Source organism: Varanus komodoensis, unplaced genomic scaffold (assembly GCF_004798865.1).
Source record: "Varanus komodoensis strain SLA01 unplaced genomic scaffold, ASM479886v1 scaffold56, whole genome shotgun sequence".
Lineage (NCBI taxonomy): Eukaryota > Metazoa > Chordata > Lepidosauria > Squamata > Varanidae > Varanus > Varanus komodoensis.
Window position 1 is genome coordinate 3584486 of NW_025336169.1, and position 27792 is coordinate 3612277.

A 27792-nucleotide genomic window follows, 5' to 3' on the forward strand; every position below is an offset into this window, starting at 1 on the left:
TGCGTGGGGCGCCGGCGAGATGGACCTGCGGATCCTGGAGCACCGCGTGCGGGTGCTGAGCCTGGCCCGCGGCGGCCTCTGGCTCTACACGCACCCGCTGCTCAAGATGCTGCTCCTGCCCCAGCGCAGCAGGTGCCCGGCCGGCCGGGGTGCGCGTCGGCGGGGCGGCGGAGGGCTGCGCTGCGCTGGGCTGGGCTGCGGGCGGCGTGGACGCGTGTCTGTGCGTTCGCACGTGGGGCGGCGGCGTGCTGCACGCGGCCCCGTCTCCTTCCCCGGCCAGAGCCCATCTTGGGGGTCGTGGTTGTAGCTGCAGGGCCGGGCGCTGTGGGTGTGCGTGCATGTATGCCTGTCTTTACATGTGTGTACAGGCGAGTGAGTGGGTGGGCGTGTTGTGGTGGTCACGTGAGTGTTGGGGGGTACCTGCAACATTGACCCGTGCTGGGTTTGCAGGAGTGTGTGCACGCGCAGGAGTGTGGATGGGTGCTGGAAGTAACGTGAGTGTGCCGGGCAGAGTCCTTTTCGTAGCTGCCGAATTTCACCGTGCAGGAGTTGCAGGAGTGTAAACACGTGTATCGGGAGGCGGGGTGAGCAAAGGACGTTTGTGGGACAGGCCCCTTTTGCGAGGTGGGAATGCTAAAGTGGCTGCAGAATGCCCCCCCCCCCCCGTGCACGTGCGCGTGAACCAAGGAATATTTGGAGATGGAGGCAGAAGACAGACGACCCCTAGTCGGTTTGTGACACTCTGTCTGGTGCTTGGCTGTGCCGGAGAAGGTGCTGTTGGAGCGCGCATGAACTGTGGAGCTCATTCTGTATGTTCGGTGTGTGGCCAGATGGGGGGAGGCATGGGGTGTGAAGAAATCGGGTTGTTGGTTTGCTGGGATGGAGGAGGATGGTGGTGGGGGGGGGGGGCTCTGGCTTAGGTTGACCTTCTGCATCTTTTAATGGGGAGGCACTGCCCCTTGAACTCAAAGGACTCCCACTGGGTGCCTCCTGCCAAATCCGTAGCCCCTTAGACTAGGGGGGTGCCTAGGAATAAAAGCGGGGTGCAGAGAGAACAAATCCGCATCTGTGGTTACAGCCCCCCGTTCTTTAAAGGCCTGTGAGCACTGGCCAAGCTCTCAGTAAGGTCTGGTTTCATGCGCAGACTGTGCGTAGAGCATGTAGTTACGGTGGGAAAACAGAAGTAAACATTCATCCCTCGGGTTAGTTAGTAGGTAGACTCTAATATTTCCATTAGCATCAGTGGATATTTTCCCCCGACCTTAATTGCTGTTAAGAGGTGAAATGGGGGGGGGGGGCTGGAACTTTGGGATGGGAAGGTTCACCCTCCCCTCACTGTCACAGACACCTAAGTGTGGGAAAAACCTTCTATTGCTGTCAATAGAAAGTTGGGGCTTTTCCCAAATTAATTACCATGGAGGGGGGTTGAGGGTGGGGGCTTTGTGCAGCATGTGGGGAGGGGAGTAACTCTTCCTAGCTGCAGTCTATTTAAAATGGCCCCTTGCCCAGCAGTGAAATGAAGGAGAAAGCCCTTCCAGTGACCCTAGAGGTTGTATGAATGTGGCCCCGGGGCTGTGGGGAGGGGATCTAGGGGCTAGGCCTTTCTGGGGCCAGGCCTCGCAACAGCCCTGTGCCTCCTGACACAGATGGTTGTGGATTTTTGACAAAACACAACAAGGCTCCCCACATGGCTTGAAAAGCTGAGAGAACAAGCAAACAAGCATCCTTCCACAATCAGCCTTTATGGGCTTGGCCAGAATTGTTGGCAGACCATCTGTTTTTAAGACTTTTGTCTGGGCTCTGTCCAACTTCTGGAATTCAGCACAGACACAGCTTGCATGGGATCTGATGCTGGATGGAGAGTCCCAGTCCCCACAATTTAAAACTTTAAATTTTATTGCCAACCACAAATCATTCAGTTGCTCCCTGTCTCATTTCTTCCAGTTCTAAATCTTTCCTCAGCCCAGTCCAAACCGGGGTGGGATCTATCTGAAATTTGGATACCAGAATAAAATGTTTCAAAGCTCATGTTGAAATGTGCAATTGTTCCCCGTGTGAAGGGCTTGGACACCAGCAGAAGAATGAAAAGAAGTCTTAGGAGATGCCAACAATAAATTGTAGGTTCCTGAACATACAAGTGATACTTTAAAAAGCAAAGACACTGGTCTTTGCTTTTAAAAAGCAAAGAATCTGGTACTGACCCAGATTCTACTAAAATTTTCAGATCTGGATTCTGACTCATTTGTATTTCCTGGGCATGGATTTAGCTTGGTACTGTAATCACACCATCTGAATTTCCTGAGGGCAGAATTGTATTAAAACTATAAAATGCAGCTCAGTAAAACATTATATCACACTTGGAAAAGCTTAAAAGTGCAGTGTAAAGCCAGCAACCATGTAAAGATTTGGAAGGGTATCCATGGACATAGTTCTAACAGGCAGAATTTTATAATTCTTTCATTATGACTTTTTACCATTCCTAATTTTTAAACATTTCTTGTAGTAATGTCCCATTACATTTTAAGAGTCTCATCCAGCACAATTTTCTGTTAAATCTATAATGCAGTCTCCAGGGCAAAACTGTATTTTAAGGACTGTTACTTTGCTAGAGCAATGCATGCCTGTTTTGGGAGCTGCTTTGTTTGGTTGGCTTCTGTTCAGTAATCAATCCTCTCAGAGCAGTAATAAACAGAGGCCTGCAGCCGAGAATTCAGATCAGTGTGCAATGCAGCCCCACCCGGCATCTTTGGGGGCCTATCAGGTTGACTCAGCACTACAGTGATGGTGGAAAGATGACCCTGTCGCAGCTTAAGCTCCTTCCCTGGCTCTCAAAATCTTCAGTTTTCCTACTTGACCTCCCCAGGAGGCACAAATGACCTGATAAGGTTTCTAGTTTTGCCCCCATCCTGCTTTTTCCCATGGCTGCTCTCCGCCACGACTGTTTCCGTCTGTTCCTCCTTTCCGAGCCATTTCCCAGTTGGTGCGGCTTCCTTTGGGGCACAATCCTATGCAAAGAAAAAAGTCCTTGGACTTCCAGCATCTGTCTCCAGTCTCCATAGGATATTGTTTACACATTGTGTGTTTTCTTCATTGTGCCCTCGCTAAATAGCTTGCCTTTATTGTATTTCCTCCCTGTTCTTCTTGTCTCTCCTGAATGTACCCGGATGGAGATGGTAGACCGGGCACCAAATTTGCAGGGGTCAGAGAATTTATTCATTCCAGATAATTTTTTACCCTACTTCTCTTTTTTAAAATTAAAATGTCAGTTTAGTTCACAAGATAAAAACAAGATGAACTGCCACAAATGAAATCATGATAGAAGTGTACCAACATGGCTTAAGTTCTTAGACAGAAACACTCCATGCTTTAAGAGATCTTTCCCTGTGCTGGTGCCACAGCAGGGAAGGCCTTGCTGTGTATCACAAGGCCAACGGAGCAACATAACCTTGAGCAAGCCTGCCCCATTCTAATTAAGTGACCAGGGTGGTTTATTTTGTTTGTTTGTTTAATTTGTCTGCCACCCAGCAGCTGAGCTATCTGGATGGTTCACAATAGCCTATTTAAAAACAATATACATACCATTAACACATACTAAACTGTAAAGGTTACCAAAACAAAACTTAAAACCAAATGAAGACAGGAAAACAAGAATATGTATTTATAATAATAATAATATTAATCTATTTCGTTTCTATACCACTGCACTGCTGAAGCTGTCTGGGTGGTTTACACAGTCCATAAAAACAGAAGGTGAAAAAATTCAAAAAGTTGTAAACAGCCAAATAAACATGATAAAAAGAACCAATAGCAAAGGATTAAAAATACTGCAGAAGCCTAAGACAAATCACAAACGGCAAAGGACTTTCTGATCATTAGTATCAGAATTAGAATTATTATCTTCCAGTTAATTCTATACCACCCAAAGAAAAAAAAACTAGTTTTGGTTTTCTCAGTTACAAGATTTAAAACAATGCTTACTACCCTTATTTGTTATTGTTAAAAAGGAGGGGGGTTTTTTTGGTTGAGCTACTGATTTTTAAAAGGCTTTAGGCCAACCTTCGAGTAGCCCACAAGAGCTCCTAGCTCACCGAGTAATTTACTAACTTGCAAAGAGATTATAAGAGCTTGCATTTCCACCTTGGCTACGTGGAAGTGGAAGAAATGTTCAGCAGTCTCTGCAAATGCAGGGGAATTAAATGTGAACAACACACCAGCGTTCCTGCTCGGTCCCCTGTATCGTCTGTGCTTCAGTATGCAATTGCAGCATTCTTGCAGGACCGTTCTCGCAGGCCACATCCATTGCTCTGCAGCCTTCTGCCTCACTGAGAGGATCCCCCCCCCCCCCGCTTCCCTGGATTCCAGGACTTCTTCCCAGCCGCACAGAAACAGGACTGCAATGGGGTTCGTTCTCTGATGAGTGGACCCTCCTGGGCGACTTCCCCAGCACAGCTGATCTGTGTCAAAGTCTTCCCTGATGAAAGTGCAAAGCAATCTAGTTTTAAAAACCTCCTTTACTGTAGGGTTTCTGAGCACTTTGTATGATGTATGTGCATTTTGCAAAAAGCTGAGGGAATTAGCACCTGCATTACAGGTGAGGGCTTGTGGCTGGGCTGGGAGATGCTTTAGCCCATTAAGTGAATTTGTCGCCTCCCCCACCTGCTCTCCTTCCCCCACCCCATAGCTTAAGTTCACAACATTAAAGTCACCCATCCAGATTTCAGCCAGGCCTGAGCCTGCTTAGCTTTCAAGATGAGGCAGAATCAGGCACTTCAGGCTATATGGAAGCTATATTAGAGGAAAATGGATTGTTTGCCAACCTTAATGGAGAAAGAAAAAACCATGACCCTAAATTATTATTACATTATATCATGCCTTCCTTTCTCTGGCAAAGAATCCAAGGCATTTTACAAGGTTATCTTGACTTCACTTTATCCTCATAACAACCCTGCAAGGTAGGTTAGGCTGAGAGTCCTTGATTGGGCCAGAACCTCTCAGCAAGCTTCATGGCTGAGTGTGGACTAGAACCCAGATCTCCTGAGTTGCAGTCCTGTACTGTGGTCACCACATCATACCGGCTAATGTAAAATGTGTTGTTTCGCATGTTAAAATGCATTGACGGCATTGTTGCTGAAAGGGGGCTTATCGTGGCTTCTGAACCTAGTTGTGCGAACAAGCCAAGGCTGTTAGCCCTGAACAACCCATAAAGAGACGCCACAGTTAATTGCTAGCTTGTGAGCTATGGATTGTTTGTCCTTCTTGGTTATCTTAGCTGGATTCAGACAGCATGATAACCCATGGTTCGGAATCAGCAACTCGTGGTTCAGTGACAACGTGCACTCAGCCCATGCGTAACCCTTGAAGATGAGCTATTGTGTCATCTGAACCCTGTCATAATCTGGTCCCAAGGGAGTTTGCAGGGTTTAAAGATGATAACCAGCCCAGTACTTGGAATTCAACCTTGGAAAAAAACTGGAAGCTGAAGCAGAACGTTGCATGGTTCCTAGAACGGTTACAGAATTTCCCACCTCCTTTTGGGCTAGCCGAAATGTCCAAACACTTCTTGAAAGCATGCTCCTGGCTGGCTCCAATTCTTTCGGGGGTTAACAGAGGTTTATGCAAAAAAACCTCTGTTCAAAATTGGTTTTTTTTTAAAGTAAGTTTTATTATTATTTCTCTACTAACTAACAAAAAGAAACAAAATCATCAATCATCAGATTTGTTCTGATGATCAAAATTGTAACTTGGAATCTCTTCTCTTTCTAGGTGCAAATTCTTCAGCTTGACAGAGACTCCCGAGGACTATACGATCATGCTGGACGAAGAAGGTTTTAAAGGTACCAGAGTGGCACTTTTATCTTGGGTAATTTGCCTTGCTGGCATTATCTCTGTGGGCCAAACTCTCCCTTTCTGCTCCACACTCTCTGCATTTCGTTCTGATGTTCTGCTCTCCATCTGCTGCAGCCTTTCAGAATGGAAGACGAAGGGCACAAAAGCCAGGAGACTCGTTAGACTAGCGCTAGCAACTTTGAGAGACCGTGTGGTGTGGGGCCGGGACTCAGCCGATTCGGGTTCTAGTCCCTGCACAGCCATGGAGGCAGCTGGGTGGCTTCAGGTCAGGCACAGACTCTCAGTGCAGCCTACCTCACAGGGCTGTTGTTGCGAGGATAAGATTGAGAGGAGAATGCTGTAAGCCGCCTTGGGTTCCTTGGGAGGAAAAATGGTGGGATATAAATACAGGCCAGAAGTAAATACACAAGATAACAATACTTCTCCTTCAGGGTTCGGCAAAGAAGAAAAGTATCTTTGAATATGAGTAGGTTATAATAATAATACATCCATATAGGCTTGGACAGAATTTATCTGCTTAAGACTAAGGGGCTAGAGAGAAAAGCACAAATGTAAAGCATGTCTCTTTCAGAGTGTGGAGTGCCAGATGGTAGAGATACGGGAATAGCAAACAGGCTAGTTTGGATGCAAGAATACTGGCTTCCCCTAAGTTCTGTTCTGCGTCAACCCAAGGCCTTCACTTTGTCTGAAATTAGGAATGCTGCTTCAGGGAATAATCCTGTGCATGTTTAGGCGGGAAAGAGCCCCTGCTGCTGGCTGGGTTGTGCTGGGAATTGTGGGCCTTTTTTCTGTCTAAACTTGCAAAGTGTTGAGCCTTTTAACGTCTGTTTATTAACCAGACTATTAACCACTGCTTCGGCTTCTGCCTTATCCTGATAATAGGAAGTCCTCTTCACTTCCCCTTCTTTTTCTGTGTTCCCTTGAATCTTAGCAAGCCATACTTTCAGATTTCCTATCGAGGTTGTATGTGTCTGTACTATAAAAACTCACTTTTTAAAAGGAAACATTATGTAATTTTGCAATTCATCTGTAAGCATGTGGGGGTCACACAGGTTCTGCTTTGTTCACATGGAACAGGGCTTGGCTGGGTTGTTTGGAAAAAAACGGCATGCAGGCTGGTGTCTGTCACCTTAACATCCACCTGACTGATGCCCAGCAAGGAAAAGATGCATGTTCACAATACCAGCCCTCCCAGACCTGAGCACCAAGGCAGAGTCACTCCTGCTTTTGGTGTATTTCTGACTTTCCAAGCTTGTGGCTTCCTGCTGTGGGACAGCCCAAGAACTTGTTACAGTTCCCTCTGAGGCTGTAGCAGGAGGTTTTGGAGCCCTGCGAGAACTTCTCTTTTCTCTTCCGGTCTTTCCCCAGCCAGTGCCACTTTTGTTTCCCAACTGCCTTGCCCTGGAGGTTAATTGCAAGGAAAAGTGGAAAGGCTGTTTTGCCAAACTGCACTGCTGCAGCTCCGTTCTAAGTCTAGGAATGGTTTGCGCGTTTTCAGCTAGCTTCTTTGGAGCAGGCACATCCGAGAGAGTGGCAGTTCCCCCGTGATGCTTCTTCCTGCACCTAAATTCAAGAGTGTTTCTCCCCACCACTTCCTCTCCAGTTCGGAAAAAAGTTTCCCTGGCAGCTTAGGGACTGGCAAAAAGGAAGACGACAATGTTCATGATGATGATGATGAGTATTATTATTTCTGCACAGTCCAGTAGCTGAAGCTCTCTGAGTGGTTAGCCACAACTGATACAAAAGCAATGAAATGCAAGCAAAATACAAGCACGATAAAACAGCAAGACATTTAGTACTGAATTTAAAGCACATTTACAGCTAAAGCACATTTGATAAACTAGACATAAGAGGAAACGTGTGATGTAATCCCCCCCCCCCACCATAGGCCACTATACCCTTTGGCTTGCCCCACAGCTGAAGGGGGGGCCACCTCTTAGCAGTTCCTCTTCTTTGTTGCCTCCACCAAGCCTGCCTGAAAGGAAGGCCTCAGATATTGAGCATAGTATCTGGGTAAGTTTTCGTCAGGAGAAATTTGATTTTAGGCATTTATAGACCGTGCATTTACTGGCGTCTCAGGACGTTGGACGTGTCCCAACTGCTGCTGTGGTGCCTAGCCGCACAAGCTATTACAGGTTAGATCCAGCAGCTTGAATCAGGCATGGGAGGCCGGGGGCAGCCGTGGCAAGCGGACCAGAACAGGTGCTCTCCCTTCAGAATTCTTACCCCGTCATTCACCTGTCCACCGCATTTTGCACAAGCGGCAGCTCCTGGGCAGTCTCCAAGGCCAGCCCCACACAGAGCGCAGTGCAGCACTCTAACATGGAGATTACCAGAGCATAGCCTGCTCAGACCAGGCTCTCCCTGCCTGGACCACAGCGATTGCAGCTGCCTGTAGGAAATTGGTTCCTTTCTTTTTGCTGAGTGAGAAGGGAAGCATGTTTGCAGGCTCCAAAAAGCGTGTCTGGAGGGTCCACTGGTGCCTGTGGATACGAATCCATTTGCCTGCAAGGTGCAGTGTGCAAGAATCTTGATTCCAGAGAGAGAAGCTTTGTTTCTTGTTGCTGGACTGCAGGCTGGTTTCACTTGCACCCTCAAAGACCATAAGATACGATCATTTTCTCAGCCAGCTGCCTGAGGAAGTCACAGCATCCCCTTTGCTGCCTCTGGGCAGCCTCAGTCGTGCACTTCCTGGAGTTCCAGTTTTGAGGGCCGTGTCTTCTGAGTGACAGAGCCAGGGGCATGTGGTGCTGGGAACTTGTTCTGCCTCTGCTCAAAGACTTTCAAAATCTTTCCAAGCCAATGGCCAAAGGGGGACCAAGTTTTGTGTGTGTGCATGTGTGTGAGTGTATGAAGGAGAGGGAGGCATGTTTCAGCTTCTGCAAAATTGCTAGAAATATTTGCACAGGTTTGGAGCAGAGAGTTGTACCTCTTGAGCAACTTGTGCAAATAGTATAAATTGGCACAGATCAGGGTGAGGATCGCTGTTGTTCTTGTTCTTCAGGTCTCCCCGAATAGGAGACGCATGGAAGCCACCCCCCCCCACACACACACACACATGTGCACATTCTACCTTGGCCACCTTGAAATAAGAGCCTGTTTTGCTAGACAGCTCTCCTGGTCAGAGTGGCCTTCCCAAGGATGGATCGGGGTCTCTTTCATATGCTACTGCTGAAGCGACTTTGCAGGCAGATCCTGGGTTAGAGTATCCTGTGAGAGCAAGAAAAACCAACTTGCTGTTCTCTTTTTTCCAAGTTTAGGAGGGGACAGATGGACAGCGGCTTTGGTATTGTAAATCTCTTTTATCTACCCCATGGGGGAAAGCTGTGGAGCTGCAGGAAGAGAGATAGGAAGTGGCTCGAGGCTGCTCGGTCAATGCTGACAGCAGCAGCTTTTGTGCAAGCAGCTCTTGGAGCAATTCCAGAATGGGTTTGGCAGTACATTTTTCATGGCCTTCTCAAGCTGTGATGTTTTTGTCATGTTCCCATGGAAAAGGGCCCTCCCCTTGCCTACGGGGAGAGGGCAACTGGACTACCTCTGCAGGAGGAGAAGCCAACCAGTGCCAGGGAAAAGTCTTGAGTTTTAGTCAGGTGCTGGGAGGGGAAGAGGCAGGTATTTCTCTTCGGCCTTTATCCTCTCCTGCGTCTCTGATGGGATCCTGTAAGCAGGTCATTTTACGGGCTGTGTGTCCAGAACCAATTTCATACCCTTGCACGTTCAGAATCCCATGTGGTTCGAGAGGATTCTGGGGTGGGTGTGTTTATAGATGGCGGGTTTCAGAAGTGATGAAGCAATGCGAATCGGGTGCTTTTGGACCTAGTGGCAGGAACCCTGTAGACCTGGCTATGGGGTACGATCAGCCCCATTTCTGTTCCTCCCAGGGAGAAAAAAGCCCTATCCTGTGGCACAAGGGGAACGGTAGTCCTTCACTGGCTGCAGAACTGGCACCATTTCATCCTCTGAGTTGAATTCTTCTTATTTTCTTTAATGATATCCAAGAATTGCTAACATCCAGGACATTCCTAAGCCATGTATCCAAAACAGCCCTTTCTGCAGAGGATAAGATTACTGTCCTGGCCTGCTGGCAAAGGCATGCTTTTTCCAGTGGTTATGAAAAGCCCTAATGGCTGTTGCTTGCCTAATTTGTTGTGGAACTGAGTTTTATTTTATTTATTTTTGGACTGACTGTCTGCTACACCAGCCCAAAAGGCCCTTTGACTTTATTCCTGATGCTGAATTTCCAGCTCTAAAATCTTGGCAAGTGGATCGTGGACAGGGGATCGTGCAGTTTTTATTTATTTTTATTTATTTATTTTTCGATTTATATCCTGCCTTTATCCTACAAAGGGCTCAAGGCAGCTTACATCTCCTCCTCCATCTTCTCCCCACAACAGCAGCCCTGTGAGGTAGGTTGGGCTGAGAGTCTGTGACTGGCCCAAAGTCACCCAGTTGGCTCCATGGCTGAGCGGAGACTAGAACCCGGGTTGTCTGAGTCCCAATCCCATGCTCTTAACCACGACACCACACAGGCTCTCCAGATAGTTTCTGGAGTATTCGAGTGCTGAGTTCTTAAGGGCTTGGTAAGAAGAGGACCCAACCTGGCTTGGGAACGTGGAAAAAGCCAGTGCAGTTCTCGCACCTGCTAAGCCTGGCCTTTTAGCAGCCCCAATAGCTTCAGGGGCAGCCCCAAATAAAACACGTGGCCATAATTCAGCGGTCGAACTGTGCTGTCCGGAATGGCTACAACTGGCTCATGCACCAGCGAGGTGAAACCACTCCAGGCCTTTTATGCACTATTTCTTGGCTGTTACATTTATAGCTCACCTTTTTGTCTCCTGTAAGGAACCTGAGATGACCTGTGCAGGCCCCTCCTCTCTCTCTTATCCTCACAACAACCCTGTGAGGTGGGTTGTGCTGAACGTTAGTGATTGGCCCAAAGGGACCCAGTGAGCTTCATGGCCTGAGTGGGGACTGGAACTTAGATCTTCTGAGAGCCTGTCCTACACTCCTAACCACTGCACCACACTGCCAATTATTGAAGACACCGGTGCTTCCCCTGACAGCCTGGATCAATGAACCATCCCCACAACTGCTTCTTCAGGAAGTGTGTGGGTGTTTTCTGTAGCACGTGCTGCAGATTGACTGCTCCTGTCTTTGGAGGCTCGAGGGCATGTTAATTTGGCACAGTGAGCCCAAGTCAGAACGGGAGGTTGCCGCCATCTTGAGGGAGACAGAAGGGGCGACTGCTGGCCCAGGAATGTCCTGGGTGGTGTTGCTTGGCTCCCACTTTTGGCTCTGCTTGATGGGAAAATGGCTGCCAGATTACAAAGGGGTCTTTCCCAACAGAGGATCTGGGGGTGCTGGAAACGGGGGTTGTGCAGCCTGCCACTGAAGAAGAACCCCGGAGAAGTGGCCTAGGAAGTAATCCGAAGAGTGTTCAGACAGGGATCACGCCCTACAACTCCCAGCGTTCTGGAGTGGCTTCCTGGCAAAACAAGGGCCACGAGGCACCGTGCTGTGAGCCGCTCTCTCCTGCCTGCACTTCCCTGTTCTCTGCCCGTACCTTGCCTTGGAGAAGCTGATTAGACTCAAGCATCCTCTGCACGAACCTCTGGGTTAACAAACTCGAGAGCAGTGCTAGGAGATGGCTTTAGCCACAGACGTCTCTTCTCAGCTGCTCAGTTTTCCTCGCATGCCTGCTGATAGGGCAGTTCCGGGCTTGTTTGTGTCGAGGCGCACGCAGCTTTGTTTTCGGGCCTCCAAAGCCTTGGTGGGTCCTTGCTCTGGGTGAGCCGCCTGTTCCTTCCAGCTCCCGGGCTCCCTACTGGTCCGGAGAGGCTGCCCGGGGGGTCATTCTTGTGAAAGGCTCCATCCTGTTTCCTTGGAACAGAGGCCCAGAGGGGCCTGAGCAAACGTAACCCTTTGTTCGGTTTTCTTGGAAGGAGTTGGCACAGGCCAGCCCCCAGAATAGCCGGCTTCCACTCCGCTTGCCATGCAGGTTCCTTGTGCTTCCCTGCCTGCTTTCTCCACACCGTGCGGCTTGTTGCATGCCTCCCCTGCCTGTTTCTGCTCTCGCCTTTCCCTGGTGCACCTTTGCGGGGGGGGGAGGGCGGCCCCGCGATCCTCTGGCTGCCCCTTTCTACCCCCTCTGCAATGTCCTTTCGGAGGTTCAGTGACCAGAACCTTGTGTGGTATTCCGAGCGTGAAGCTCATCTGATATTAGCCGTTTTATCTGGGTCCTCGGAGCAGGGTTCGAGGTGAATTTTGTGTGAATGGAAAGGCACCCCAAATGGGCCTTATTTCATGGTGGGGGGCAGGGAAGCAGGGTTCCTTCTCACTACCTGGCGGTTTCTTACTGAACTGAATTTTGGGGTCATCAAGTGAGGTGCTGGCCAGTTACAGTTTGCCAACTGCAGATGACGATACGCAGCCACCTGAAAAGCGGAGCAAGTAATTTTTAACTGCCGAGAGGCCTGGAGGTCCAGCCGGCTTGGCTCTGTGCCCCGATTTGCTCCAGCCGAGAAGCCGAGCCGTGGGCCAGTTTAACCCTGCGCCGTCCCTCCCGCTGTGGCCACCAACAGGGCCCCCGGCTCAGACGCACCTCAGCCGTCCATTGTGTGACACGCACCTCGGCCTCGCTCTGAGTTAACCCCTTTCCTATAGCGCCTTCCTGCCCATCAGCCAAGAAACGTATTTCTTTATCCTGATATCCTGTCCTTCCTCCAGGAGTCCAGGGCAGCTAACAACCCAAATAAAAACAGTGGAGCATTGTGGAGAGTGTTAAAGTCCCAACTCAGAAATTGCAGAACACACAAACCCCAGAAAGCCCTCGCTTCAGCTCCGAAAAGCAAACGCAGCCCCTGCCTGTGTTCCCAGAGCGTGTGCAGATAAACACTGCCATGTTGGCACCCGGAAGCCCAGCCTCTTGGGCAGCGCCTTCTTTCTCACTTGCTGCCCTGTTCTTCCCCCTGCAATGGAAGCTGCCATCTAACCGGGTGCTTTGGACCTGGGACCCCGACCAGCTGCCGTTTTTGCCATCCCCATTCCTATTTTGAGCTTCAATAGGCCAAAATGCATACAAAATTGAAACACAGACACAGAGCGAGTCAGAAGGGGTCTCCTGGGCCATCTAGTCTGACCCCCGGCTCCAGCTGGCTCTGCTCACGACTATTAATGAAAACTATTAATAAAACAAGGTAATAGCTTTCTTACATGAGATTTGATCAATTGTCAGTTTATCACATGAGATTTGATTGTTTGATTGATGGATCGGTGTATCTGATGTTTAAATGGTACCCATAATTATGCATATGCTCCAACAAAGGCCATTTCTGACAGTGATAAATTTTAACTTGCTTGCCTCTTCCTGGTGTAGCGACCATCTGCAGCAGCATGTAAGTTTTTAGGGGAGAAAGGAGAGACACAATGCAATCCGGTGCCCTCCAGAAGTTTGGATTACAGCTCCCATCAGCCCCGGGCTGCATGGGGCTGGGATGTTTGGGGAGTTGTGATCCGAGACATCTGGAGGGCAACAGTTGAGGTTTATCATTTTGATGGAGGTTTGTAAGGGTTGCATGAGGAATGGGGCTGACTTGTTCAGATATGTTTGACTGCAACTCCCAGCATCCCCAGATAACCATGCCTTTCCTACCACCGCACTAGAATGTGGGGTTAACCACTGAAACCGATTGGGAGGAAATTCTAGACAGAAGGAGGCACCTTGGGGGAAGACCGGTTTAGCTGTACCCATTGGCTGGAGGGAGCAGCTTCACCCACCACCTTCCAGGAAGAACACCTTTGCAAACTTTGAAACTGGTGCCTGAAATGACCTCTTTTTCCTCCTCCCTCCCAGCCCTTTTTCCTTTTGTGCTGTGTCTTTTGGCTTGCAAGCCTGATGGCCTGGGCTGTCTTGCTAAGCTGCTTGGCGACTCCTTGGGCTGAAAAGCACAGTAAACCTGCTCGGAGTCAGGAAGCGCAGGAGTCACTAGCCGGCCCCTGCGAGAAATAGGCCCTGGGAGGACCACTGGGCTGCATCCAGCAGCGCCGCTCATGTGTTTCCAATTAGCCCCTGCCGGCCGAGGGTGCGATGTGTACGTCGCCTCTCCTTTTCGCCAGGGCCGGCTCCAGGTGTGTTTTGGCCTGGGCTCCTGGAGGGAGCAAAGCTCTCCAGCTAACGGACGGTTTTGGGAGCAGGCGTGCCTGAGGCGCCTGAGTTCATTGGCAGGGAGGTGGGCCCTGAGCCAAGTAGCTGTGAGTCTTTAACAAACTTCTCCTCGGGATGCCAGCATAGTTGTGGAAAGCAACATTCGGTTAAGCTTCCTAACTCACTAAAACTCTCCTTCGCCCTTTTGCCCCATTGGACCGCCGGCCGTTCTTTTTAAAAAGTGCAATCCAAAAATAAACTGCTTGGCTTAATTTTGGAAAGTAGAAATTTCCACCCACAGAACGAGCAAAGGCCCTTTGTCCTGGGGTTGCGCGGATCGCTGGGTTACCTGCTGGCAGGGAGTGGAATGGAATGGCTTCTGTGCGTGCTCAGAGGCAGTCTCTTCGCTAGGAAGCAGAGTCAGATTGCTCTGTTGCCAAACTGCTAGGTTAGACTGAGGCCCCATCTTGTTGGGGGGTTTGTTCACACCGTGGGCAAGCTGCTCCCCGTGGGAAACCAAACAGGACACAATAACCTTTTCCATGAATGAAATTGCCGGCCACCGTTGCATCCCGTGGAAATCTCAGGTCCCTGGATCCTTTTGATGTTCTTCCCCGGATCCTTCAGATATCCTTGCAGGAGGCCAAATTACGTATCTACAAAGGAGAGGCCTTCTCCGTGGTATTCCTTGACGTCGGAAAGCCCTCCCAAAAAAGATAGGATTGGCACCAGCATTGTTTTCCTGATGATGATGATGATACCTGTGTCTAATGGCCAGTTTATACATTTCAGAAGTACATACATGCCGTGAAAGGCTTAAAAAAAACAGGCAGGGGGCAGTCAGTTTGGACTGGGAACCTGGCGGGGTGGAAGGGGCTCAGCCCTTTGCCGTGGCCATGTTTGTCGTTGCCACTGTGCAGTTCTCTCCCTCCCGCATGATGTGAGAACCCAGCTGTTTGGTGGGGGATTCGGGACAGATCCAAGGAAGGGCCGCTTGCCACAGTGTGCAGTTAAATCCGGAGTCCCCTTCCGGGGGACGTGTTGACAGCCACCACGTGGCACAGCTGCAGGAGGAGGCTGAACGAATTCACGGAGGAGAATCTGTGGCCACAGGCCTTCTTGGCTCTCGGGCATCAGAGGCGCTGTGCCCGTGCACGGCTGCTTCCAGGGAGCCGCTGGGTTGCTGCCTCCGTGTGAACGGAGCACTGGCCTGACCTCTGTTTGCGGTTCGTGCGAAGCAGCCATTCACCCTCTCAGTGGCGGCTTGAACGTCCTTCTGTCCGGGCAGGCAAAGAACCCCTTTGCAAGGCCAGAGCAGGAGAGGGATTTGGAGTGGAGAGCTTGTCATGCAGACCTGGCGAGTCTGTGCAAGCCTGTTTGTGCTCTGTCTCTCGTCCCTGACGAAGCTGAGCCCAGAGAACGGGGCTTGTGGTTACGTCCTGGGTTATGGGAAGGGAAATGGGGACATGGCGGCACCCTGCGGGCCAGCTGTCCGAGAAGAGCAGGGGGTAAGAAATAGAACCTGATCAGGGATCGGTTGGCAGCGGGAGGAATCGGGCCAAAGAAGGAAGGCACGTGTGCAAAAACTGAAGCTGTTTTGTGCAATTTCTGCTCTCTTCCTACAACAAACCAGTGGCTGTTCCCACATGAATGTGCTGAGCACCAGGGCAAAGGAAGCAAACTCCGTTTTATTCCTTGTAGGCCTGATGGAGCCATGATTTGGGTGCATTTGCCGTGCAAAACTGCACATGGTCAGAGTATTCCTTTGCTTGATTAGGGTTGGCAAATAGGCTTTTTTGTGTGCTTGTGTGTTTGTTTGGCTTGACTATATCAGGAATGTCAAAATGCTGGAAAAGCATGGAATAGCCGTGGTGGAGGAGAGAAGAGTAGGCAACTTCTGTGCTGTGGGACTGGAGTATGGCTGACCACATGCTCTGGTGACTGGGGAGTTAGCGAAAAACAAGTTTAAAAAGCCCTTTTTGATTCCTTAAAATGGCATCGGTTTCGTGGCTAAAGCTAAAGGAGTGCCAAAAATGGCATTCAGAGCTATTATGAGTGGAACCATTCCCCTTTGATGTGACTGACTACACCTCCCATTCGCCCCAGCCTGCTGAGAAGCGCTGTTCTGACTGAGGTTGATGGGAGTTTTAGTAAACATGCCTGGAGGGCACCAGGTTGGACAAGGCTGGTTCACAGCAAGTGCATGTCATTTATCTTCAGAGGTTGTGCTGGTTCAAATCTGCCTATTAATAAAGCCCTTAGTTAAATGGCTCTTCCTAAGATTTAACTTAGATTTTACAAAAGGAAGTAGCTCTCTTGTTGCTGCTGTTACTGTTACGTGCTGTCAACTCATTTCCAACTTAGGCTACCCTGTGAATAAAAGCCCTCAAAATGTCCCATCCGTGGCAGCCCTGTCCGTGGCCTCCTTGAGGGAGGCAGTCCTTCTCTTCATGGGCCTCCCCTCCGCCTTCCACTTTCCTGAAGCCCTGCTCATGTGGCGGCCTTCACCGGGAGCTTCCCTTCCGTGGCTGATCCCCGGCTCTCCTCTTTCCTCCTGGCCAGAGCTGCCCCCCTCCGAGTTCCTGCAGGTGGTCGACTCCACGTGGCTGGTGCTGAACGTCTCGTCCAACGGCAGCTCCTCCGCCAGCCTGCAGCCCATCGGCGTCACCAAGATCGCCAAGTCCGTCATCGCGCCACTGGCGGAACACAACGTCTCGGTGCTCATGCTGTCCACCTACCAGACCGACTTCATCCTGGTGAGCCCCGGGTCGCCTCCTGGAGCAGGGGTCAAGGACCTCCTCCTCTTCGCTGGGGCCTCAGCCCAGCCTCCCTGGGGGTCTCCACACGTCCTGCTTCCCAGGCCCTGTCTCCTTTGGGTTTGGATAGAGATAAGGGCGGGGAAAAGGCTTGGGGGTTTGGCCCATCGTCCCTGCGAGGAAAAGGGCTGCCCGTTGAGAAGGTTTCTCTTGGGAATAAGGCTAGAAAGGGGTGACACGGCAGGTGCACAGAAGGGTGCGTGGCATGAAGGAAGTGGAGAGGGAGGCGTTTTTCTCTGGTTTCCTTGATACTGGATCCCAAAGGGGCCATCCTGGGAAGCTGGCTGGTGGGGGATCCCGGGAAGATGGAAGGAAGGCCTTGCACAGAGTGAAATTCTGGAATTCCAGTAGTGATAGCTGTCCATTTACACAGCTGTAAAAGGAGATTGACCAGATACATGGAGGCTGTGCTAGGAGGAAGCTCTTGCACTCCTGTACTCCTTGCGGGATCTTCTGGGCAGCTGGTTGACCGGCTGTGAACAGAGGACTGGATGGCCCCTGGCCCCGTCCAGCGTGTTCCTTCCGGTGTTCTTGTGTAGGCGACCGGAGCGGCCAGGACGCGCCCTTCTCTCCCGCCGAGGCGTTCCAGCTGGATGGGCAAAAACGCCAGCCGAGTGGAAATGCCCGGTGGGACGAGGAGGTGATGGCGGCAGCTCCTGCGGCCCAGCGTCCGATGCCTGCTGGGGCTGTGCCCGAGCTGCGCTTTGTGCCCGAGGTTGTGTTGAGCTGGGAAGCTTTGTGGATCTGTGCCCCCAGTGAGCTCTCCTCTGTCTTCCAGGTGCGGGAGAAGGACCTGCCTGTCGTCATTCATACCCTGGCAAGTGAGTTCGATATTTACAAGGAAGTGAACGGGGAGCCAGTCCCTGCAAACTGTGAAGATGCGAGCAACGGGTTCCTTAGGCCAAAGCAAGGTGACTCTCCCCCCCCCCCCCCCCGGGTGTTCTTGCTGGTTCGTAGCTCCGACTGCAGCAAACATCCAGTGCTCTGCTTGAGAGGGCCTCCCCCGGTGGGCTCTCAGGATGTCAAGTTAGAGGGCCTTTTGGTGGCGTCCCCAGTTGTGGAATACTCCCCCCACTGAGGCTCCGCCAGGGCCAGCTGCCATAAGCTGGGAGCCCCCTCCCATGCATTGCAGTCTGTCCAGCACGTCTTGTGAGAGCCTTTATTCTACACAGAAGACTTCAAGCATTCGCAAGTCTCTGAGCATATACAAGGAGAAGTGTGGGGCCAGCTCTGCCCCACTTCACCAAAGCTTTGCTTATGAACCCTTCTGGGCCAGTCTCTGGAAGGGGAGGCACTGTGAAAACGCGCACTCCTGCGTTCTGCGCTCCGAGCCCCTAGCAGGTCCGGCCTGCGGCTGTGACGACGGGCCCTCAGGTCCACGCCTGGCGCTCTCCGCCCCAGAGGCCGCCCAGTTCCACATCGCCCCCTCCCGTCCTTTGTCTGGTCCATTCCCACAGGCGGGAGGGAGCTGGGCCCCGTGGGTGGGCGTCCTTGGGCTGCTTTCCTCCAGTGCAGGTGCAGGCCTCTCCGTTCCAACAACTCGGTTCTCGGAGCGTGAGCTCTGAGCCTGTTCTGGTTCGGCCTTTCCCGCGTCATCCTCCGAGCCTGAGCTATCCATCCCACCAGAACAGGCCGTCTCTCCTGCGTGCCTGGGGATCTCGTCAGAGTGTGCGTGCACGACCCCAGCATTACTACCATTCTGACGCCAGGTTAAGCCACCGCTCTCTGCCCGGTTTGGGTTCGGCCCCAAAAGGGAGCTGTGACCAGTGCGGCAGTTTCAGAAATGGGGCGTGGAGCAGAAGAGCAGAGGGTCAGACCAGTAATCATATGACTGCATTGATTATCATAGGATTGCATCGCATGACTACATTTCCTTCCTCGTAGGATTTATCTTGCACGCCAAGCTCATTTCGGGAGGCTTCTTTTTTCCCCATTTCAAAGATGGAAATGATCGCTATTGAATCAGATCTGTCCCTATAAAGCAAGTTTCTGTTTCCAGTGGGGCTGCTGTGTTGGTCTGTTGCCACCCAAAACCACAAAGGGGTTTGTGTCACCCTAAAGGTGACATTATTCTGACCAAAAATGTGTTGGGTAGATTTGATCTCTCGCAGCCTTGGCAGTCTGGAGAGTTTCGGCCTTTTCATGCAAAGTGCATGGTGCTGGTGATGTGGGGAAGTGGAAACTGTGAGTTCAGAAGGCGAATTCGTGCAAAGACTACTGTGGCAGCCACATTAGGACGAGCAGATATTTTCAGAGCAGCTGCCGGTAACACTGGTAAACCAATTAATACAGATGGTTTGATCAAAAACCCCTCATCCAATTCAAGCCTCTGGCAACAGAGTTAAACCTTGTGGCTCACTTTAACCTCGGAGCAGTTGTAACTCAGAAGCTTTTGGGTGAGGTTTCCAGATAAGGCAGAAAACACAATGCTTTCCACTCCCGCGGCTTAGCAGTGGCCGCTGCCTGTGACCAGAATTTGCAGCGAGGGAGCGGTCCTGGGAAGAATGCTTTGCTGATGCTGCGTGATGTTAGAATGTCTGGTCTGGGATACTGCTGGAAAAAGGGACGTAGGGCTTGGTAGAATCTTTTGACATAATGCAGCTTGCTCGCCTGTCCGCTGGCCAATAGCAAAAGTGCTCGGGACAGTTTACAAGCAAAATATGAGCAGGGTGACAGGCAGGACCAAACATGGAATGCAGCCAGCGACTGGCTGCTTGTTCCAGGACCATCTCTTGGGAGTGGCCAGTGAACGTCGTGTGGGTGCTGATGTGCCCTCTGCTCTTCGCAGGGGCGAATGCCACCGTCCACCCCGTGCAGAGTCCCCAGAACCGCTTCTGCATCATGAGCATCGTGCCTGACTCCTTGCCCGCGATCGCCACGATCCTCATTGATGTCCTTTTCTACTCGCACAGGTACGGGGTCTGCCCCAGCCACGGCTGGGCAGAGTGCTGGGGTTGCAGGCCAGCCCTCGGGGCAGGCCGTGTTGCAGCGACAGGCCAGGGAAGCACTCCCACCGGGGGCAAGCCGTCGGGGCTGAGTTGCTCAGTCACTGAGGTCCAAACTGAGCCTTAGGACTCAGCCTTAACCAAGCAGTGTATGTTTGATATGGAACAGCAGAACAATTTGGCTCTTACAAAAAATTTTTTCACTTAGGTCCCTTGACACATCGGCATCATATCTGCAAAATCTGACAGTTCTGAAATGCAGATGAGCTTTTATGTATGCCGCCATCAGCTGTACTTGAGGGCTGATTTAAAAGCATCCTTTGGGAAATCGCTTATGTCCATTTGGAGGTGGCAATAGCTCAGGTCTTTATGTCCATTTGGAGGTGGCAATATCTCCATTCAAAATAATTTTTGAAATCTCTGTAAAGATCTAAGGACTGCAGTGATTACTCCCCTACTGATTCCTCTTCCAGGCCAACCAGTTTGATTCCTAGCTGGTGCTTTAAAATAAGATCTTTTGTTTCAGAGCTCTAATTCATATAAGATTCTGAGCGGCTCTGCACGATGAATTAACCAATAATTTTGGTACTGGTATCTAATATAAATCACAGAAGGTTTAAGGTAATTTTAGCTTGGTATATTGTATTTGTTCTTATTTCTGTACATTTATATGTAAAGGCCTGTGGCTGATGCAAAGAAAGATCGATGGACTGAAATCGCGTTTCTCACGGAGGCCATAGTTTCTGGACAGGTGGCTGGCTCCGTCCTGCACAGCTCTGAGGAATGCCAGTATTCTTGTTTTCCTTTGGCAGCTGATTAAATTCTCTCTCCTCCCCAACTCTCCCTGCCCTGCATTTTCAGTCCGCCGAAGGAAAACACTCCAAATGGACAAGATCTCGACTCCATTACTTTCTTTGCCTTTTCGCTGATCGAGGGCTACATCTCCATTGTTATGGATGCTGAGACGAAGAAGAAGTAAGTTAGGGGGGCTGAGGGCGAGGCTCAGGGGTGGGGGAGCGAGTTTGCTGCTAGGGAATACTGAATCGACAACTTCTTTGTGACTGGATGAATTGCATCTCCTCCGGAGTCCGTGTTTGCACTTAAGTATTTATTTATTTAAGGCATTTGTATGCCATCCTTTGCCAGAGCCTCAGGACGGCTTACACGAATAAAATTCCAAAATACATACCAATATAATATTATAAATAACATAAAAACATTCCACAATATATCCTCTCTTAATTAATAAAAATAATAAAAGATAAAAATGCAGCTATACAAATCAGCGGTATTAATATAATAGTATTAGTTGTTAAAGTGAAGGTTAAATAAAAAGGTCTTTACCAGGTGCCGAAAAGAGTAGAGGGTGGGCGCTAGGCAGACCCCTCTGGGGAGCATGTTCCACAGTCTGGGTGCCTCCGCAGAGAAGGCCCTCCCCCGCGTGGATACCCTCCGTACCTCCCCCCAAAGAGGGTTCCCAGACTAAGGCCTCCCCTGCCAATCTTTAGGGGCATGAGGGCATATACCCTTAAGTATTGGTTGTCGTCCAATAAACAGGATTTTCCATCTGCGGCACGAGGTTGTTTGGGAGAGAGCTGAAGTCAGTGGGGTACCCCACAGTCCGATCCTGGAGGTTGAAGTGCCCGGTTTAATCCTTACACATCTCCACTTAAAAGGGACAGGTGACAGGTGAGGGGGAAAATGCGATCCAAGGAAACTAGTTCTGTACTCAGGCAGCTAAAAGAGTGTCCTTCTCCCCAGCAGGGCCAGTAGATTTTTTTTAATAGCTGTTTTTAACAAAAGTTCCTATAAAAGTGGTGGATTGCAAGCACTGTTGTAGTGGCCTTTCCTTCCCACCCACACGCGGAAGAGCCGTTTCTAACTTGACGTGGTTGCAACATATGTGCCCCTCTATTTTTAAAAAGGCAAAAAGACGCTTTTGACATTGGGATGATCGCCTGCACCACAACCACGGATGAACTACTTTTCTAGTAGGAATTGCCAAAAAATGTGGTTATTAGAAGCAACTGTAAGCACTGTGCAAGCATTTTAAAATAAAACATTTAGCTTTATTTGTGATTGAGTTAATAGACTGCAGCTCGCCTGAGGTTTCTGACAGGGTCTCTTGCTGGCCCATCCCAGACTTGCATGGAGGTTCAGTGCAGAGGTCTGTTTATTTATTTTATTAGACTTCTAGCCCCTCCATTAGCCAAGACGACTCTCTGGGTAGCTTACAGAAATCTAAAGCAGCAAATACATAATAAAGAAATCTAGCACAAATGCTTAAAAGAATAAAACAGCAACAAGAAAACCCCACAACAGCGACAGTTCAGATTAAGCTAGTAGCACTAAAATAAAATAAAATACATGCCGTATAAAAAAAACTGTAAAAATGAGCTTAACTGTTAAGATAGGCCTTTGCCTGGTGCCGAAAGCGGCAGAGGGAAGGGTTAGTCCAGGTGTGCTGCATCCCTGCATCCCTGGGACTGATGTGGCGCTGCTGATTGGCCAGCATCTGAGTGCAGGTGGCTGCCGTCACCCAGGGCCGCTAGGCCGTGGGGCACGATCTGCTTGCATAAAGTGGGGGGTCTCGGAAAGGCCAGGAGTCCCCCGTGATGGTGGCCAGCAGTCCACTCTAACTAGCCGGCTTGTTGCCCGCCTCTGTGCTCACATGTGAGATTTACCTGGGCAATTCGTGAGAAGCCCATTTCCTTAAAGAACAGAGAGATACACGTGAACAAGTGGCTGGTTTTGGCTCCCTCCCTAAGGCCCTCGTGCACTCAGCCAGGTTCCCTCCCTGGTAGTCTGTTGGAGGACCAAATCCAGGCTTCTGAGAGGTTGCAGGAGAGATAGCGCCAGGCTGAAATGCAGGTTTCGCCATGAGCTGAAGCCGTGGGTTCCGACTTGGGATTATCAAGTGACATGAGGAACTCTGCCTTCGGACATTGCAGTAAAGAATCCAGGGATGGAGCATTGCAGGGTGATTAATTCAGAGGAAGCAACGGAGGGGTCGGGACTCAGCCCGCTCTCTCGCTTGTCCTGGTGTACAGTTTGGGATTTCTAGACCCGCCTGGCCAACGGCGGGCAAACTGTGTGGGGGTGAGAAACGCAGGCTGGAGGGCGGGACCGGCTGGACTCGTGGTCGGCTGGGTTCCTCCGCCGCCGGGGAGTGACGGTCACGGGGTGGCCGCCGAGCCCAGGGGCGTGCAGAGTGTGCCAGAGGACGTGGGGCGTGGCTCGCAGCCCTGCCTCGTGGCTGCCTCCGTGGGAGGCCCGGTGACTCAGGCTACGGTCGCTCGCTGCATCCGAGAAGGCGCTGGCCGGTCGTGCAGCCGTCCGGGGGGGCCAAGATCAGGTCCGGATCCCTCTCTCCCGCACGGGTGGGATTTCCTTCCCACGCTCAGCCCTGGCCAGGAAGCGGGCCAGGCTGAGCTCAGGTCTGCGAATGCTCACAGGCACTAGCGGGTTCCTTGTGCAAGGCACGCGGTTCTGTGTTAGGTAATTCTTTGCAGAAAGCCTGCAGTTCATGTGTGTGGAAGCGGAACGCGGCTTGGAGCGCTTCCTGCCGGTCCCCCACACCCACACGTGGTGGGAGGCCGCGTAGGGAAGAGAGAGAGCGGGCCAGAGTCTGGAGAGCGAGCGGAGCCGAGGAAGGCTCACACCTCCAGGCGGGATCGCTCACGTGCCCCTACGCCAACCGTCCTGCCTTCTCCCAGGTTCCCCAGCGACCTGCTGCTGACCAGCTCCTCGGGAGAGCTCTGGAGGATGGTGAGAATAGGCGGGCAGCCCCTCGGCTTTGGTGAGTGGACAGTACCCTTTCCTCCCCTCTGCACCCTCCAGGCAGCTTTCCAAGTGCACGATAGACCTGCTAACCGGCAGCAAGTTCCAGGAAGCAGAGCTTGTGGCTTCTTGTCTGATCACTTGGGGTGAGTGAGTCTCTCCCCCAGGCGACCAGACAGGGAAGTCTGGCAAAAGCCCCTTTTGAACCCTCTTTCCTTTTCTTCAAGTAGGTACCGGGTAAGTAGGGCTGCTGCATTAAATTATTAATTCAATAGTAATTCAAGGCATCTTGTTTCTGTGGCTGCTTTAGTATTATGGATTCATTCCTGTGAGGTATTTTTTTGCATGTCAGGATACCTGGAAAGCCTTTCCTTGCACATATAAAGTTTGCAACCCACATTCCCCTGGAGCAGTTTTGTCTACCTGTAGAACAAGCTAGGCTGAGAAACTGCTGCTGCACCGAGCGTTACTTTGATTGCATCACCATCATTAAAACACCGCCGTGTGGCATTTCTCAGGGAAACCACAAAGAGGCAGGTTCCCGCTCCAGGATTCAGCACAGGGAGGAAGAGAAAGAAAGGGGAGGCCAGACTGAACATGGCAAAAGAGCTCTGTAACATAGAGACATAGAAACAGAGCAAGTCAGAAGGGGTCTCCCGGGCCATCTAGTCTGACCGCTGGCTCCAGCCAGCTCCGCTCACGACATGTACTTAGGGTACAATCCAAGGTGAGTGTGATCTAGTGATTAAGAGCATGGGTCTGGGGTGCAGGTAATCCGGGTTTTAGTCCCTGCTCAGCCATGGAGCCATCTGGGTGAGCCAGTCACAGATTCTCAGCCTAGCCTACCTCACAGGGTTGTTGTGAGCAGGAGGAGGAGAATGATGTAAAGGAATATAAATCTAATAAAAAATAAGTTGAGACAGAAAAAAACTGGGAACTAGTGGCATGCAGGGCTTGTAGGCCTTGTTTGTCTTCTGGACCAATTGCCCAGAATGACAGAGGTTCTATTTCCAGCTGTAAAATCCCTCTCCGCACCCTCACCACTGAGACCAAAGATCACATCATCCTTTGGGGAGATGACCAAACCAAACCATCATCCCTTTGGACCCTCCATTGGGACTTGGGATGTGTTTGCTTTTGCTCCCCTTTCCCACTTTGGCCTATCCAGCCGGCATTTGGTGGTTTCCCAACTCCTGGGTAGTTTTCCCCACTTGGAGATTGAGATCTCTCTTCCGAGCCTTCGTTCCCAGCAGGAAGAACTTTACACTAAAACAGATGAGTATTTTGGCCTCGCCTCTTCCGTCCCACCCAGCACTGGAACTTGGCTCCCAGGTGCTTTGCCAGGATTGCGGTTGGGCACGTCCTGACCCCCGGCTAACGTTCCCCTATTTTGTTCCGCAGATGAGTGTGGGATTGTGGCTCAGATCGCGGAACCTTTGGCCGACGCAGATATACCTGCTTACTATATCAGCACTTTCAATTTTGACCATGCCTTGGTAAGTCAGCCAGGTGACCTTCGAAATGCCCTGCGGCTCCTTGGCGAAGAGATGCAACAAAGGCACTTTTGAGCCAAGGTTTCTGTGTGGTCCACCTTATTCCTGTACTTTCGAACTCCCACCAAAGTGCAATGTTACGATTCCTCATTGACCCCACCCATTGACCCCACCCATTGACCCCTTAATCCCAGTGGCCCTTGAAATCTTCCAGAATTCAGTAATTCAGTGCACACTCCCTAATCCATCTGGTGGGATTCCCCAAAACACCATGTGCATCCTTACTAAATGATAAATGGATGCAGCCCTCCACCAGAGGAGACCTGAAGTTGTTTTGGACTACCTCTCCTATCAGTTTCAGCCAGCATGGTCTACGGTCAGAAGTGCTGGTCGATGGTAGTCTGGAGCACATCCAAGCTGCAGAAACCTGTCCAAGAGCAGAGGTGGGTAACCTCGTGGCGTCTGTATGTCCTAGACTACAGTGCCTGCAATTCCTGACCTTTGACTGTGCTTGATGCTGGTGGAAGTTGGTGTTGGTACCATCGGGAGGGTGCCATGATGAGGCAGACTGAGCTGCCCTGTGGAAATCGCCAGCAGCTTTCGAATTAGCTGTCATCAGCATCACGGATGGGCTGGGACAAATGGATGGTGGTGGCCGTGATAGGATTTCTGTCTGCATTTTTGGTTAGTCCAGGAAGGAAAGGATCCTTTGTGAGACAATATATTTGGATATAGATGTTCATGTTTTGTTGGGGGAGAGGAGTACTGAAGAGTATCCACTGCTTCTACCTGAGACGGGGCGTCAAGAACTTCGTTTGGCTTATGTAACAAAACTCACATCCTTGAACTGAAGGGTAATCACAGGGGCAACACTGGAGTATTTCTCTTCTGTAGTTAAGGTAGCATGTTTAGAGGGAATCCCCTAGAGCAGAGATGAGGAATCTCAGGCTGAGAGCCCTCCAGGGAGTCCCAGTCTGACCTTCTGGCCACACTTTGTTCTGCTGGCTTCCCACTGCCTTTCCATCAGCCACCAGTTGGGGTTGCTCAGATTTTGTGCTTCTCAATGAAACTTCTGCTTTTAAACTAGTAAAATGCCTCTCCTAAGGTTTAGTTCCCGGTACTAAGAGCTCTGTTAAAATGCACTGATACTTTTGATAGTGTCCTGCTCCCTTTTCAGCCGCACCCTGCAGTGATTGCAGCCCCCAAATCGTCCCCAAAGTGGAACGTGGCTGTGGGAGGAATTGCATCCTTGCTTTTGGGGGTCAGTGTCTGTGTGATTCATGGATGCCCAAAATGTGTTTGGATTGTGTGTGACACTTTGAAAATGTGCCTGTGAAGATCTATGCTCTTGAAAAATGTGTACCTCTATTTAAAGATTCCTCACCTAGCATCAAAAAGGCTGTAATGTAGGTACCAAGAGGGCCTTTCTGGGGAGGATGTTTCACAGTCATGGGGCCACCCCGAAAAGGCCCTGTCCTTAGAAGCCATGCCCTCACCTCATTTGGCAGAGGCAGAGATGGGGTTCTGAAGACGACCTTAGGGTCTGAGCAGGTATATCTTGAAGGAGATGATCTGTGAGGGTTAAGAAGCATAGCTGCAAATTTTATGAAGCGATTCAGTTCTTGATGGTCTTTGATTAGTTTCCCCCAACGTGACCAACAGGTTCTTACAAGAGTTTTCATTTTTAGTCTTTAATCTAGTAACGCACCCTTCAGTGTTGCCTCTGATGGAGCTGTCACTGTTGCAATTGCACCTGTGTTTCTCTGCTCTTGTAGGTCCCAGAGGAGGGCATTGATAACGTCACCGAGGTGCTCCAGAAACGCCAGGAGAGCGGGAGATAGCCACTGGGCTGTGCCGACCGCAGTGCCTGTTTAGAGAGACGTGTGACCGGATCCTGTCCCGGCGTGCCAGACACGGGCGCTCCTGGAACAAGGAGGAGGCCACCCTGCACCTTGCTCTGTGTGAAAAGGGCTGCAGGTTTTGCAGAGAGCAAGTGGCGCCTCTCCGGCCGGGGGAGCTGTTCTGGGCTCCCAAGAGGGAAGCTTTGGGTCAACTCCTCCCACCTGCTGAATGGGAAAGCAGCCGCCGGAATCCAGCATTGCCAAATCCGGGCCGGGCTTTTTCAGCCCCTTCGGTTGGGTCTTTCATCCTATGCGCAGCCTGAATCCTGGGGAGGGATTCATGCTGAAGATGCTTCGGCAGGGGAGATGCTCCTTTTTAAAATCCCCTTTGCCATTCCTGAACATGCCCAACTGGAAGTCGAGCCTGGAGTGCCTATTTTGCTCCATAAGGGTGACTTCTTCAGGGGTAGCTAATTCGTTTGACATGCATAAATGTCTTCTAGGGTAGACTTTTTTTTTCTTTTTAAAAGCTGGAGGCTAAGACTAGGAAACACTGGAACCGTTTGTTGTGGAAAGGGCTGGATAAGACCTGGAAGTGATTGGGTTTGGCTTCTGCCTCCACCATTGGGGTTTTGCTTTATAGAATCTCGTCCCACAGCAGCTTATCTGGTGCTTGGGGGATGCTTGGACTCTTGTCCCAAAGTTGGGCCGTCCTGGAATTGTGTCATTCATTAACAGTATTAAGAGGGTGCATTCATGGGCAGAGGATGTCCGTTGCTGCCTGTTTGAGGTGGAGTGGAGGGAAGGAACGTGGGCAGAAAAATTCCTTCCTTTGCTCTTTTGTGGCCTTAACACTTTCAAGTGCCTTCTCATGGTTTGACCTTACGCTTTTTTTAAAAAAACATAAAAACCACACAACAAATATAA

General features: G+C 50.6%; 1 protein-coding gene across 1 annotated transcript; it reads left to right on the forward strand.

Moving 5' to 3' along the window:
- Positions 1 to 19: 19 nt before the first annotated feature.
- CASTOR1 (cytosolic arginine sensor for mTORC1 subunit 1) lies at positions 20 to 27792 on the forward strand. Its single transcript, XM_044448933.1, has 9 exons — positions 20 to 132; positions 5764 to 5834; positions 16553 to 16746; positions 17585 to 17717; positions 19595 to 19718; positions 20613 to 20726; positions 23468 to 23550; positions 24933 to 25027; positions 26800 to 27792. The coding sequence occupies exons 1-9, from the start codon at positions 20 to 22 to the stop codon at positions 26863 to 26865; spliced, it is 993 nt and encodes a 330-aa protein (XP_044304868.1). The 3' UTR covers positions 26866 to 27792.

Coding starts and splice junctions, on each gene's coding strand:
- CASTOR1 (XM_044448933.1), top strand. CDS start 20: ATGGACCTGCGGATCCTGGAGCACCGCGTGCGGGTGCTGAGCCTGGCC. Junction 17,718..19,594: donor GTTCCTTAGGCCAAAGCAAG/GTGACTCTCCCC, acceptor TGCTCTTCGCAG/GGGCGAATGCCACCGTCCAC. Junction 25,028..26,799: donor TCAATTTTGACCATGCCTTG/GTAAGTCAGCCA, acceptor CTGCTCTTGTAG/GTCCCAGAGGAGGGCATTGA.